Source organism: Carcharodon carcharias, chromosome 16, assembly GCF_017639515.1.
Source record: "Carcharodon carcharias isolate sCarCar2 chromosome 16, sCarCar2.pri, whole genome shotgun sequence".
Classification (NCBI taxonomy): domain Eukaryota; kingdom Metazoa; phylum Chordata; class Chondrichthyes; order Lamniformes; family Lamnidae; genus Carcharodon; species Carcharodon carcharias.
In genome coordinates, this window is record NC_054482.1 from 2,281,917 (window position 1) to 2,294,970 (window position 13,054).

The following is a 13,054-nucleotide window of genomic DNA, read 5'->3' on the forward strand; positions in this document are numbered from 1 at the left end:
CATGGATTCTTCCCAGTGGCCAACAGACAATGAAGCCTTTCTTTGCTATCTTGCTTTGTAGCACAACATTTTGAAGTGTGAAACTTGACTAACGTTAAGTGCAAAGCTTGCATGACTAATTTTGTGCACATCAATGGAAGTTTATTACGTAAAAAGGTAATCATGCTCAGGTTCTTCATAGCTTCAATATTTGCTAACTTTATTAAAATGACAGAGGATTTGGAATAGATAATTTGGTCAGTGTTACTGGCTGTAAATGATATCAATGCAGAATATAAATGGCAAGTGTTTAGGAGTGAACAAAACAAATGGTAGCCATGTATGTATGTAGCTAAATTCAAAGGAAGGCTACATGGTAAGGAAGAACCAAAATGACTGGTCATACGTGATACCAAATAAGATGAGCAATTTTTAAAATATAAATTTAATGTAATAAATTTAATAGAGCAAAATAAATGAGTATCAAAACAATTAAAAACTCTACGGATGCGAATAGATAAGCTAAGCACATCTATGCTACCAATGGAGAAACCATTTTCAACTACACAATGAGTCAGAGGACCATTAAAGTCTGTATTGGATTGCTGAAATGTGCTCAAGGACAGGTCGCACAGGACTCAGAGTGTGGCAAAGATACTAAGTATATGAGAGTCTTTGCTCTTGAGATGATGTGTGCTGCATGAAATGGCGCTGTTAATAAAATTGTAGCAAAATAGACACCAGTATTGTTTGAGAAAGAATCAGGAGCTTTAAAATACATTGAGCTCCCAAGCCAGGTGACTTCCTCTGAGGACCTTTGAAGGAGATGGGACATAGGCTGTGCAAGCCCCTCTTGCCCGCATCTTTCACATCTGGCTGGAATTGGGGGCTTTGACCAAGCACTGCGGGGATGCTAGCTTAGTTCCAAATGGGGCGGGGGAAAAGGCAACTCTAGGTTCATTAGCTTGATATCAGTATAAGACAAAATGCTTGAGGAAATTACTATAGGACCACTGGTTAGGGAAGACATATCAGGAACATTGAACATGGCTTCTGGAAAAGAAAAATATGTCTTGCCAAACTGATTAATTTTTTTGAAGGATTTAGTGAATGAGAATGCCTGATTGACACTCTACCTAGTCAAATACTAAATATGTATAGCATTACAAAGAGATCAGTGAAATAAAAAGAGCTGAACATTTTAGTGCATTCATCTCTAAAGTTCATGACCAGTGTTATGAAACTATAACCAAAGTGAACAGGAGTTTTGGTTATATTTGCAGAGCAATTTGATATAAAACAAAGCATGCCATTTCATTCTTGGCTAGAATACTGTATCCAGTTTTGGTCTCCTCATTAAACAGGGGGTGTTAAGAGTGGAGAAGAGGGCCACGTAGTTAATTACCACTGTAAAACACCTTAGTTATCTCATTAAAGCAAGTTTAGTCTCTCTGCTTAGAGAAGCATAAACTTGAGGATAATTTGATAAAGGTTTATAAGATAATGGTGGGATTAAATTGTACTTATGTCGATCAATTATTTCAACTGTATGGCTTGGGGGCTAATTAGAGGTCATGCTTACAAGCATTGTAAGGTCAGAACCAGTTGGATGTTGGGCAGTTCCTCCTTTCCTGGAGAATTGCTAATCTATGGAATAGGTTGCCACTATGATGAATGTTTATTTCCTATACCTTTAAGTTAGAGTTGGATCTGTTTTTGCCAAGGGTGGAGATCAAGAGGCAGAATTCCTGTAACATAAATCATGGCCAATGTGATATCCTTGGCTACTTTCAATCACTTAAGGGGATCAGAGAGGGATTTTCCATTTCCACACCCTGTTTCTGTCTAATTGGTCTGATTTTTTCAATGTTATTTTTCCTTTTCTTAGTAGATTACATGGCTCCCAGTGGATAGGTGTTTATTTAAATGCATAAAGCATTACAATTATGAGGGACAAGCTAGATGGACCCACTAGGTCTGTATGTTCATATATTGTTAGTTCAATATTCAAATTCTGCAGCGAAATACCCTTAAGTAGATCAGATCTGTAAACTTGGGAACACTCTGAAGTTCCTGAATTGAGGCACTGCATAGATAAAATTCAGTTCTGACTCTCATAACTCAGTCTACATAACTGTTCCCACCTCTGGTCACATTTGTTCAACTTCAGGCTACAGCATCATGCAGCTTTCAGCACAATCAAAATTGAATGCAAGCTTCAGTCCAATGCAAATTCAAGTCAGTAACTAGCACCAAGGTTCAACAGGAGGAAGCAGAACCAAGTGCTTACTAGTGGAATCCCTTCATTCGCATGTGTGGGCCTGAAGGCCGAGCTAGCTGAAGTTAATTGGGATACTAAGCTAGGGGATAGATCAATAGAGAAGCAGTGGCAGACATTTAAGGCGATAATTCAGAATGCTCAGAAAAAGTATATTCCTATTATAAAGAAAAATTCTAAAGGGAGGGCCCACCATCCGTGAGGAATTGCAAATGATGCTGAACATATGCAATTATCAATGAATATCCCCACTTCTGACCTTATGGTGGAAGGAAGGTCATTGATGAAGCAGCTGAAGATGGTTGGGCCTAGGCCAACATGGGTTAGGCCTAAGGAACTCCTGCAGTGATGTCCTGGGACTGAGGTGATTGACCTACAACGGCCACAATCATCTCCCTTTGCACTAGGGATGACTTCAACTCAGTGGAGAGTTTTCCCCTTAATTTCCAATGACTCCAGTTTTGCTCAGGCTCTTTAATGCCATACTAGGTCAAATACTGCCTTGATGTCAAGGGCAGTCACTCTTGCCTCACCCCTAGAGTTCAGCTGTTTTGTCTATGTTTGAACCAACACATGGTTTCTTGCTAGCAAGGAAATCAAAGGTATAGGACTTGAAATGCAAACAGATCAGCCATGATCGTATTGAATGGCAGTGCAGGCTCGAGGGGTCGAATGGCCTACTTCTGCTCCTATTTCGTATGTTCGTATTTTCTCAAAGATTCTTTGTGTCATGGTCTCAGTTATTATGAATTTTTTCCAACCTATCTCTGTCTTTGTTAAGTTGTATATCAGAGTGTTGACTCCTTCCTGATATGCAACTAGACAGATTTATTCGTTCATGGAATGTGGGTGTTGCCAGCTAGGCTAATTGCCCTCGTTTAGAGTCATATGACAGATTTCCTTCCCTAAAGGATGTTAGTGAACCCGATGGGTTTTTACAACAATCGGCATCCAGACATCATGGTCATCGTCAGACTTTTCATTCCAGATATTTATTGGATTCAAATTTCGAACCCGGGTTCCCAGAGCACTACCGTGGGTCTCTGGAATGCTAGTCCGGTGACAATAGCTCTATGCCCCTGCAATGATTTAGGTTCTGTGCGGTTGGCTATGATTGTGTAGCCTAGCTTACAGGTGGAGTTGAGCATTTTTGAGCACTTATTTCAAATGCTTTTGAGTTGCAATATTCCTTTGCCCCTTATTTAGTACCTGTCTTAATTCATAAACATCATGAACAGATTAAAATTTCTTGATTAAAAGTCTAATTACCTGACAGATGTACTTTGCCAGCCAACCTTGTAAATCTATCAAGATTTCCTAGGTTTTCATTTTCCTTCAACAATTTAGACTTAAATATGAAACTTGATTGGGAGAATGATAAACTACCATTGTGGTTATGAAACAAGGTTTTACAGAGTCCTTGTAACGTACATCTGAGTTTAGAGTTGACTTGACATTAGCTACTACAACAGTAAGCATGCAGTGGGATAATTTGCCATTGACCATGCAGTATGCAAAATTTGAAATGAAGGTGAATTAAAAGTTCTACTCTCTGGAAACAGCAAGTTCGAAAACCAAAATCTATCTTTCCAAAGATACAGCACTGGAATCTATCAATGACATGTTTTATGTAGCAGATCCTGATTGTGTGTATTTCTGGACTTCCTCTTGCCCCACTGCTGCTGTTCAACAACACAACTTTACACACTGACTTGACAAAGTCAGCATATCTACGTTTGGGAATCATTGGTTGTCAAAGATACTGTCCCAATTGACTAAGACTTACGCACTGAAAACTCAGGAATGCTAGTATTTATGTTGTATTTAACAGTCTTTTACAATACAACTATTCCCATGTGGTACAGCTAGAGATAGAGAATGTGTTAAGTTCTATATAATACAATCTATTACCTCTGCTCTCCTACTTTATTAAACAATTTTGAAAGCCTGATTTTAATGTTGGTTGGTCTGTAGTGGCAAAAGCGCATTCCCAAACAATTCAGTGATGATAATTCTCCAGTGACTCCTTAGAGTGCATCAAAGCGACAAAATCATTGCATAAATTCTTTTGGGCCTTTGGGTTACCAATTTTAATTGATTCTCTTTATACATTAGATTCGAGTCTTGTTTTGGGAACGATGTTATTGAATAGCCGGGTACTTGTAATACAGCACATTCAGCAAAAGAAGCAATAAACAATTTCATCTCGGAGAGAAAGATGCAGTTAATAGCAGTGGAATACAACAACTAAAGATCTAAAGATTGTTTGACCTGCAAAATAAACTAGAAAATGGAGTATGATAAACAGTAGTGTCTTGTTAATTAATAAAAAGTGGAGATTGGGAGTTGTCAAGGGCTAAGTTACTGAAGGCAATGGCTTGGGAGGGAGGAATATAATTGAGCACGGCTCAAGACATATCACTGCCTTTTTAATGAAAAAAACCTTGAATATCAAAATGAACCATACTGTTTGATATTTTGAACATGTTTCTTTTATAATTAAGAGCAGCAATGCTCCAAAACACTGTAACCATGCAGCCAGACTTCAAGCTGTTGGGGTCTCTCAGTTTTGATAAAAAGCCCATTTGACAGTTAAAAGACCATATGTCAATAATCTATAACTATGACTATAACTGTGGAACCCAGTTTAATTTGTTGACAGCTGCTCAAGTTGGAAGAAAGAAACTTCCTCCAGAACTTCCTTACATCCTCAAGGCATATGACTGGGGACCCTATCTCTTTCCATTTCCAGCTTAAGCCCTTATTTTGAGACTCATTCATTCAATTGGGTATTCCTTTTGAGAAAGAACCCTTTACTAATTTCTCAATTTTACCACCTGAGACAAGAATAACAAAATTCTAACACCATGATTGAGCTCTAATGGACCATGGTTCAAAGTGGCTGATAACACTTGAGTGTACAGTCAAGCTACCCAAAGCATGGTTTATTCCAATAATTGTTTAATAAAGTAGTAGATTGTACTATATGTTAGAGCTTCATATATTCTCTAGCTGCAGCTGTACTGTATGAGAATAGCTGTATTGTAGGATCTTGGTTCAGGGACTCAAACATAGGATTAATTTCCACATGTTAGACTTGTGAACAATTGTTCCATTTATTGTTAAGAACTTCTTTCATGAACCTTTTTGCTAAATATTTAAAGTCCTAGCTCTTTGTCATGCATAATCACACAACTTTTGATTCAATGGACTTCTACATATGACATAAATGGACTTATAATAAAAATCACTAAGTGGGATTTGAAAGAGAACCACTCAGTTAATTATACGGTAGTGCAATTTTAATATTTTTACTGCTAACTTCACTACCATTCTGATGTAAGCATTTATTAGACATGCTTACCAAACGTGGAAATGGTGAGTAGAAAAATATTGCAATAATGTGTTTCACTTGCAGCTTTGTTTTGTTTTAACTTTCTACAACATGACACTTGTTAAAACATTTTTAGTTATATTGTTAACAAAATAATCTTTAACCAGAATTATTTAAAACAGCGATGTCCAATAATTGAGAAAATGTGATGAACAAAGTATTCCTACTAATAGTTTCTGACTCTCCACTTGTTGTAAAAACATTAAATTAAGTAAAGAAATGAATATTTTCCACTGAGATCTGTCTCATTATTTGCGATCAGGGATATACAAGTCAAAGGCTAGAACCCTCAAAAGTTTTGGATGAAGTCTTTCAGGGGAGAGAATTAGGTAGAGCGAAGGAGCAGGGGTACAAAATTTGCTGTAGGTGAAACCATAATTGGATTAGTTGTAATGCATGTTGAAATGTTTTCTCTATTACTGCATTTATTTGCATATTATAACGGTGTCCTTTTTTAATGCATGTTTTCTTTACCAACAGTTTCACAGGCAAGGCCACCACCAAATCAAAAGAAGGGTAAGAGCCAATATTCAGCACTTAATTCGTCTTTTAAGTATTAGATTCGAGGCAAATTCACACTTCTGTAGCCATAAAATATTATAGTAAGGTTTTGCTAAACAATATTATTACCAAAATGATCTTGGTGTTCTTGCATTAAAATATAAATAATTGGCAGAGGTGTTTGCATTTATAAGCTGCATAAATCAGGACTGAATTAATGATGGAATTTCTTGTCATTTAAAGAAGAAACTATTATTTTTAGTCCCAGACTTTTTTGACTAATAGAAAACTTCAAAGAACTGTCTCCTACTTCCAGGTTCTCGGACTCCTATCATTATTATTCCAGCAGCTACCACTTCTTTAATTACCATGCTGAATGCAAAAGATCTCTTGCAGGACTTAAAGTAAGTTTTTTTAAATTCATTCATTCATGGGATGTGGGCTTCGCTGGCTAGGCCAACATTTATTGCCCATCCCTAATTGCCCTTCAGAAGGTGGTAGTGAACTGCCTTGTTGAACTGCTGCAGTCCATGTGGTGTAGGTACACCCACAGTGCTGTTAGGGAGGAAGTTCTAGGAGTTTGACCCAGCAACAGTGAAGGAACAGCGATATATTTCCCTGTCAGAATGGGAGGGGAACTTCCAGGTGTTGGTGTTCCCATCTATATGCTGCCCTTGTCCTTCTGGATGGTACTGATCATGGGTTTGGAAAGCATGTCAAAGGAGCCTTGGTGAGTTTCTGCAATGCATTTTGTAGATGGTACACACTGCTGCTACTATGCATGGATGGTGGAGGGAGTGAATGCTTGCGGATGGAGTGCCAATCAAGGGGGCAGCTTTGTCCTGGATGGGTGTGAAGCTTCTTGAGTATTGTTGGAGCTGAAAGAGCTATTATTTTTTTGGAAACTACAATTTCCATACTAATTTGCACAGCTTGCCTGGTTTAACTTTGTAATAAGCAAAAGCATTTTCTATATATTCATGTTTTTCTCTTGGCTCAAATAAGTAAGACCATTGCCCCTCTGGCACTACGATATAAATTTTGGGTTGCAGACTTCCCGGCCATTGGTAGCTTTGTTTTGTAATTGGAAAGTAACAGGTGATGTGAGGTCTGGCCAGCTGGATTTGCTCTTCCATTTGGAGCTGAGGTACATCTCTTTGGAGCCCTGAGGCTTCAGTCTGGTTGTGATGCTGTGGCCTGTATTGTTAGGCTACAGCATGCCAGTACACAGATTGTTGTTGCTGGAGATTGTACAGAATTTCACACTGGAAATAACTAGATGCCATTCCTATAAAGGAATGGAATTAAGCAGAGACGAAGTTAAATCCAATGCTTATGGATTACCCAGTGTATTACTTTTAGACAATGCATGGTCCACTGCTCCCTTAACAGAATTCAATAAATGTGCCAGGCATAATCATCTGCTGTATGATATTTTTGTAGCATACCCTTGTGGCTATGTACCTTCAGTTCCTCATTTCAGTGTCAGCACTAGCATTCATTCAAGCCCATTCTGTCCATTTGTGAGCTAGCTTTTTTCTCATTTAAAAATAAGTTAATTATGTAGAAAAATATGTTACAATTATGTTCATGTACGCATCGCAGTAGGCTTCCTGTGGAGAATAATTTAAATGTGGTCATGTGTTTTAAAAGAAATAGCATGACATTTGGCCGCTGTTTATTATGAGTGAAGGTTACCTTAACTTAAGTGAATATACCTGGTGTGAAATATGTCAATCAAGTAAAAGATCTGCTTATTGCATTGAGTTGTAGACACATTTACAGAATCCACATGTTCTCTGCTGAAAGGTAGAGGCTGTATATGCATGTATGCCAACTAAAATAGTCATTTAAAAAAAAAGCCACAAATTATCTGAATAAATAATTTTAAAATAATTTAAGGTGAAAGCTTCTATTAACAGATTTGTGTTTACAGAGGCAGGGGTTTGGCTTAGTGGAGAAGAATAGGGAAACAGCTAAACAGATGTTCTGTCCCTTGGCGACGAAGAAATGTGTGAGCTCCCCATGTTCTTGAAATTGAGGGTTCAAAGAGGTAGCTGGTATTAAAGCAAAGGGAGCCTATGGTTATCTCTGCCATGCAGAATGTTCCTGAAGGAGTGGGTTATTTTTGTATTTTTGTAAATTTTCCCAAGGCTATCTAAATTTATTTAATGTGGATACCTAACTGTCCTAAATACAGTTCCATTGATAACCTAGTTGGCAGTTCAGTAAAAAACAGTCCCAGATTTGTTTGTAGTTTGTGCTGTATTAGCTAATTTCAACTGGGGTGACAATTGACTGTAGTATATCTGAGATAAGGAGAATGCAATCAGTATTCCTGACCCTAATTGCTATTCAGTAACTCCTGTGAGCAGAAGTTGAGTTCAGGTTCAGTCGTAATACCCTTCATAGTTGGATAGTCCTCCGATTTCTATGTGAACGATTGCCAGTTGACCAAGATGCCAGAAAGTTGTTAATGTCCCTGCTTCCAGCAAGAATTAATAACTTCAGGTGAGGAGGAAACAAGCTAGAAATAGAGATATAACTTCACCAAAAAAAAATGTATATGCCCTAAAATAACTTTGTACCAGCATGCATGTTTGTTATAATAGCTGCAACTCTTTGGGTACACAATACCCACTCAATTTTGCAGAATGTATACACATTTAGTGTCCTGTGAATGCACGTTTTCTGTAAGTATCTACGTTGAATGTTTTTTAAATTAAATTATGTGGGATGGGAAATTTTAGAACATTTTTATTTTTATAACACCCTTAGAAATATGAATAACATATAAAATGACAGATATAGTTGCCAAATGTAAAGTACAGCATTCACCAAGTTTTAAATTAAATCCAATGAATTCTGAAAAGTGGCTTGTTTGCCTTTCTCCTATGGATGTAATTGAAACATGCAGTAAGATTGTTGAATGGACTGAGACTGAGATGGCAAGTGAGACTTAGCAAAAATAGTATATCTAGTGTGTAATGTATACAATTTGGAGATGATAGGTTTTTACAGTCAACTTGTGAGTCACATGGTACTAAATATGATGAAAGAGGATCAGTGCAATATTAAAGATGATGTAGAACATTGAAGGGATGCTATGCACAATGTAATTTTTGTAAACAATACAAGAATGTATTTGTTCATCAGTTAGAAGCAATGATATTGCCCTAACTTCATCGTTTAATAGATAATCTGAATTATACAGAATTGTAAGTTCTTCATGATACTGTTAACACATAAATTATCAAATTTTAAATCTAGTATTTATGGAAACTTAAGTAAAAGCACAAAAGTAAGCTTCTATGAGAGATTCTCGTACATAGCCAGTTAGTCAATGTATTGAAAACCTGACTGAATCTTACCCAGATTCTAAAATTATATCTATTTGAGTTTTATTGAATAGTAGCATATGTGCAGTATTTGATTATGGAGATGATACCATGTAGTAGTAGAAGGTTTCAAAGTGAGCAACCTGTTCGTAATTGGAAAGGGTTGGAGATTTAAGTTTAAAATTGTTATATGCAGCATTTGGGATAAACCTTGTTAATTTTTTTGCATGTTGGCAATGAGTCCCTTTTCTTGCTAACTTTTTTGATTTGATGGTGTGACTGAACATTTTGTGTTGTTGGTATCAACCAATCTTCCAAGTAAAATCCTCAATTAACCACCAGGAATTGTAACATGAAATTTTGTACATTTAACATTTGCAGGCATACGCACATTTATGTAATGCTGGCCTATCTTTAGTTTTGTAGTCCGGAACCTGGTGCTGTGATGTTAGTCGGTACACTTAGATTTTCCTGGACTCAACTTTTGAATTAAAACTCGGGTTCCTATAAATCGATTGACATTATTAAACTTGGAAGAAAGAATCTCACCACCTGTCCACATCCTCGCCATCCAACCACATCCCCCTTTCTCCCTTTCTCCCCACCCATGTGAAGTATAAAATTTCAAATCTGCAAGCTTTCTTAATTTAAGATTGTTTAGATTGGAAAATATCACTATTCATAGCCCACTCCTTTAAAATTCAAGTTCTTTATTTTTTTGTATAGTGCCTTTCATGACCTCAGACTGTCCCAAAATGCCTTGCAGGCAATGAAGCACTTTTTAAGCATAGGTACTGTTGGAAACATGGCAGTCAGTGTCTACACAGCAAGGTTCCAAAAACAGGAATGAGTTCTTGACCAGATAATCTGCTTATTTACTGATGTTGGTTGAGGAATAAATATTGGCCAGAACACAGGGGAGAGCTCCCATGCTCCTCTTCACTTACTGCTGTGGGGTCTTTTAAGTCCACATAAGATGGCACCTGGCACCATGCTTTAAAGTCTCATCATTTAAAGTGGATGGCACCTCTGATAATGTAACACTCCCGCGGTTCTGCATTGAAGTGTCATCTTATTATGTGCTTAATTCCTGGAGCGGATGTTATAAACATTGTAAGTCTTAAATTTCAATATTTTGAAGTATCACTTAACTTAAAATAAAGAGTCCTGAAAAGCGGGATGGAAATTCTCAGTTCGGAGAAATGCCATATGATCTCAAGTTGCCATAGAAAGACACTCAAACCAGTCGAGGTGTTGAGTGGCAGTTTTAACAGCTTACAACAGTGTCTCACAGAACAATGAAAATCTGCTGCTGAAATGCAGAGAGAAAAGGCCACTGCTGTGGAAAAGCAGGAAAAACCTTGTTAAAGACCAAGCAGATTGCTTTTAAGGATTCCGTTTCCATTCAGCAGAAAGGGAACAGAACAGGTGGGGATCTTGAAGATTGAAGGAACAGGAAATCATTGATTTGTTGGTGGCTATTAGTCTGGAAAACTCAGATGGAGAAGAATGATTGTTGAAGGACCCTGGAAGTTTTAACCTTGCCTGGCGGGGAGGGGTGAACTTCTGCTGGAGAACTGGGAATTACTTTGAGATTTCTCCTTTAATGCTACATTTCTGCCAAAAGAATGGCATAAAGTAAATGTATTCGTAAGGCATATGTCAGCTGCGTTAGTTAATGCCAGATGTGTTTTTTCCTTTAGTTTGATGTATTAGTTGCCTGTTAATTAACATTTGATTTATATTGATTTTAGTTTTTTTGTTAATGTAAAAGTCCTAAAAAGTGAAATCTTGTCCTTCAGTTACATCCTTTGGTGCTTTGGGAAATTAATCTCTTTTAAAATAGTTATCGATCTCCACATTAGTTGTAGCACAGTGCTTGAACCTACAACTATCTGACTCGGGTAAGAGTGTAACCACTTTGCTAAGGCTAGCATTTTTAAGAGGAAACACCCCCAAAAATGATAAAGCCTAAATGTCAGCAATTCTGACATGATTGTTGGTATTACCCTGTTGGCAACTAATTAATGATCTGTATGCTTTGTAGTTCCAAACATATCTTAGTTGAAATATTAATAGAACACATCATATTAGTTGCACGTTTTCCATTGACTATTGCTGGGCACAGAACCTTTGCTTTTCTCATAAAGAATATTTGGCAAGCTCAAAACTAGTCTGTTTCTGAGGAGAATAAAATTATGGCTTTGTCTCTCTGCACTTGGATAAATACGTAAACCAGTCCAATAGAATGTTGGATTTTATAAATAGGGATGTAGAGAGCAGGAACTTTGGAGTTTAAGCATCAAGAGTAATAAACTTGTGCAAGAAAAAGTTGAAGCTATCATTGGGCTACTGTGTGAAGTTTGTACACTTCATTTCAGAATGATTTTTAAAACTATAGGGAATCTAAATTCACCAGGATAACAGTAGGGAATGAGATACTGGTTACTAAAACAAATGCTAGTTACCTGGATTGTTTGTGCTGGAGCAAAGAAGGCAGAGTGAAAAAATTAATGAAACTTTTTTAAGGTTACAATGAATGGGGAAATCAATTTAAAATTGCCACTAGTGCCTGTCAGATGTTCTGTCATTGTATATTTGACAGACCCCATTTTACCTACTTGAGCAATATTTCCGCCAACATTATGTTGACAGCAGGAGAAACCCTGAGGGAATACCTGGTAAGAGAATGGGTTGAGAAGTTTTTCAGACAGATAGCTGTTCAAGTATGAAATGTTTTTTCAGAGTACTTGAAGCAGACACAAATGCATCTTTTAAGAGAAATGCAGAGTGCATTTGAAGCAAAGGAAGATACAAGGCAGTGAGGAAGGAACAGACCTTGGGACCAATTTTGGATTGCTCCAGCATTGACCCATGCTGCCTATAGTTGTCGCACCAAATTAAGACTGAAAACAATGTACAGTACAGTATTATATTTTGGCTTAATCTATGGCAGGAAAGTCTGTGCTTATCCTACTCATGCTGCCACAACCTCTTAGGCCTAAATGATCAGAGTTCCTTTCAAAGTAGCAACTTTAATTGTGCTTTTGCCAAGCGTTGTTGTCTTGGTCGCCTCGCTAATGGAAATAGATAGTTTAAACTGCAGTGGCCCAAGGTCACTTGAACACTCAGGTCCTTGGAATCTAAATACTCTTTTCGTTGTTAATTTGGAATATTCCTAAATTTATGAGGAAAATAATTATGTTAAGTATCATAGCTTTCTCACCATTTTGAGATCTCCATCTGTAAAGGTCTTTCTCCTTCATCCTTGCTGACCTGTTGGTGCTTGGAGTTATTAATAGATCTTTGTGTTTCGTTGGTTGTACCTTTTACTGTCTCCTCTGCTAAAAAAGAATGAGATTGTATTCCTAATGAGGTCCTGTATGAAGCATTGTGGACAAAGATAATCTGACCATAATGGTCGCACATAGGCTCAAATTTCTTAAGTGAGAGCACCAAGAGATAATCTTCACTTGCTCCTGGTTAAGGATGGCATATCCTGCTTATATGTTGAATGTAGAAATACCATGCCTGCAGTAAGTAATCTGGTATTTAGTATGGGAA

At 37.3% G+C, this 13,054-nt stretch overlaps 1 protein-coding gene across 1 annotated transcript in view; it reads left to right on the forward strand.

Moving 5' to 3' along the window:
* Positions 1 to 13,054, forward strand: part of cdc73 (cell division cycle 73, Paf1/RNA polymerase II complex component, homolog (S. cerevisiae)) — a 384,146-nt gene that overhangs the window by 252,035 nt on the left and 119,057 nt on the right. Inside the window, exons 12-13 of the mRNA XM_041207677.1 lie at positions 6,132 to 6,167; positions 6,469 to 6,556. Of these exons, the coding sequence (XP_041063611.1) occupies positions 6,132 to 6,167; positions 6,469 to 6,556 (124 nt within the window). The remainder of the gene's footprint in view (positions 1 to 6,131; positions 6,168 to 6,468; positions 6,557 to 13,054) is intronic.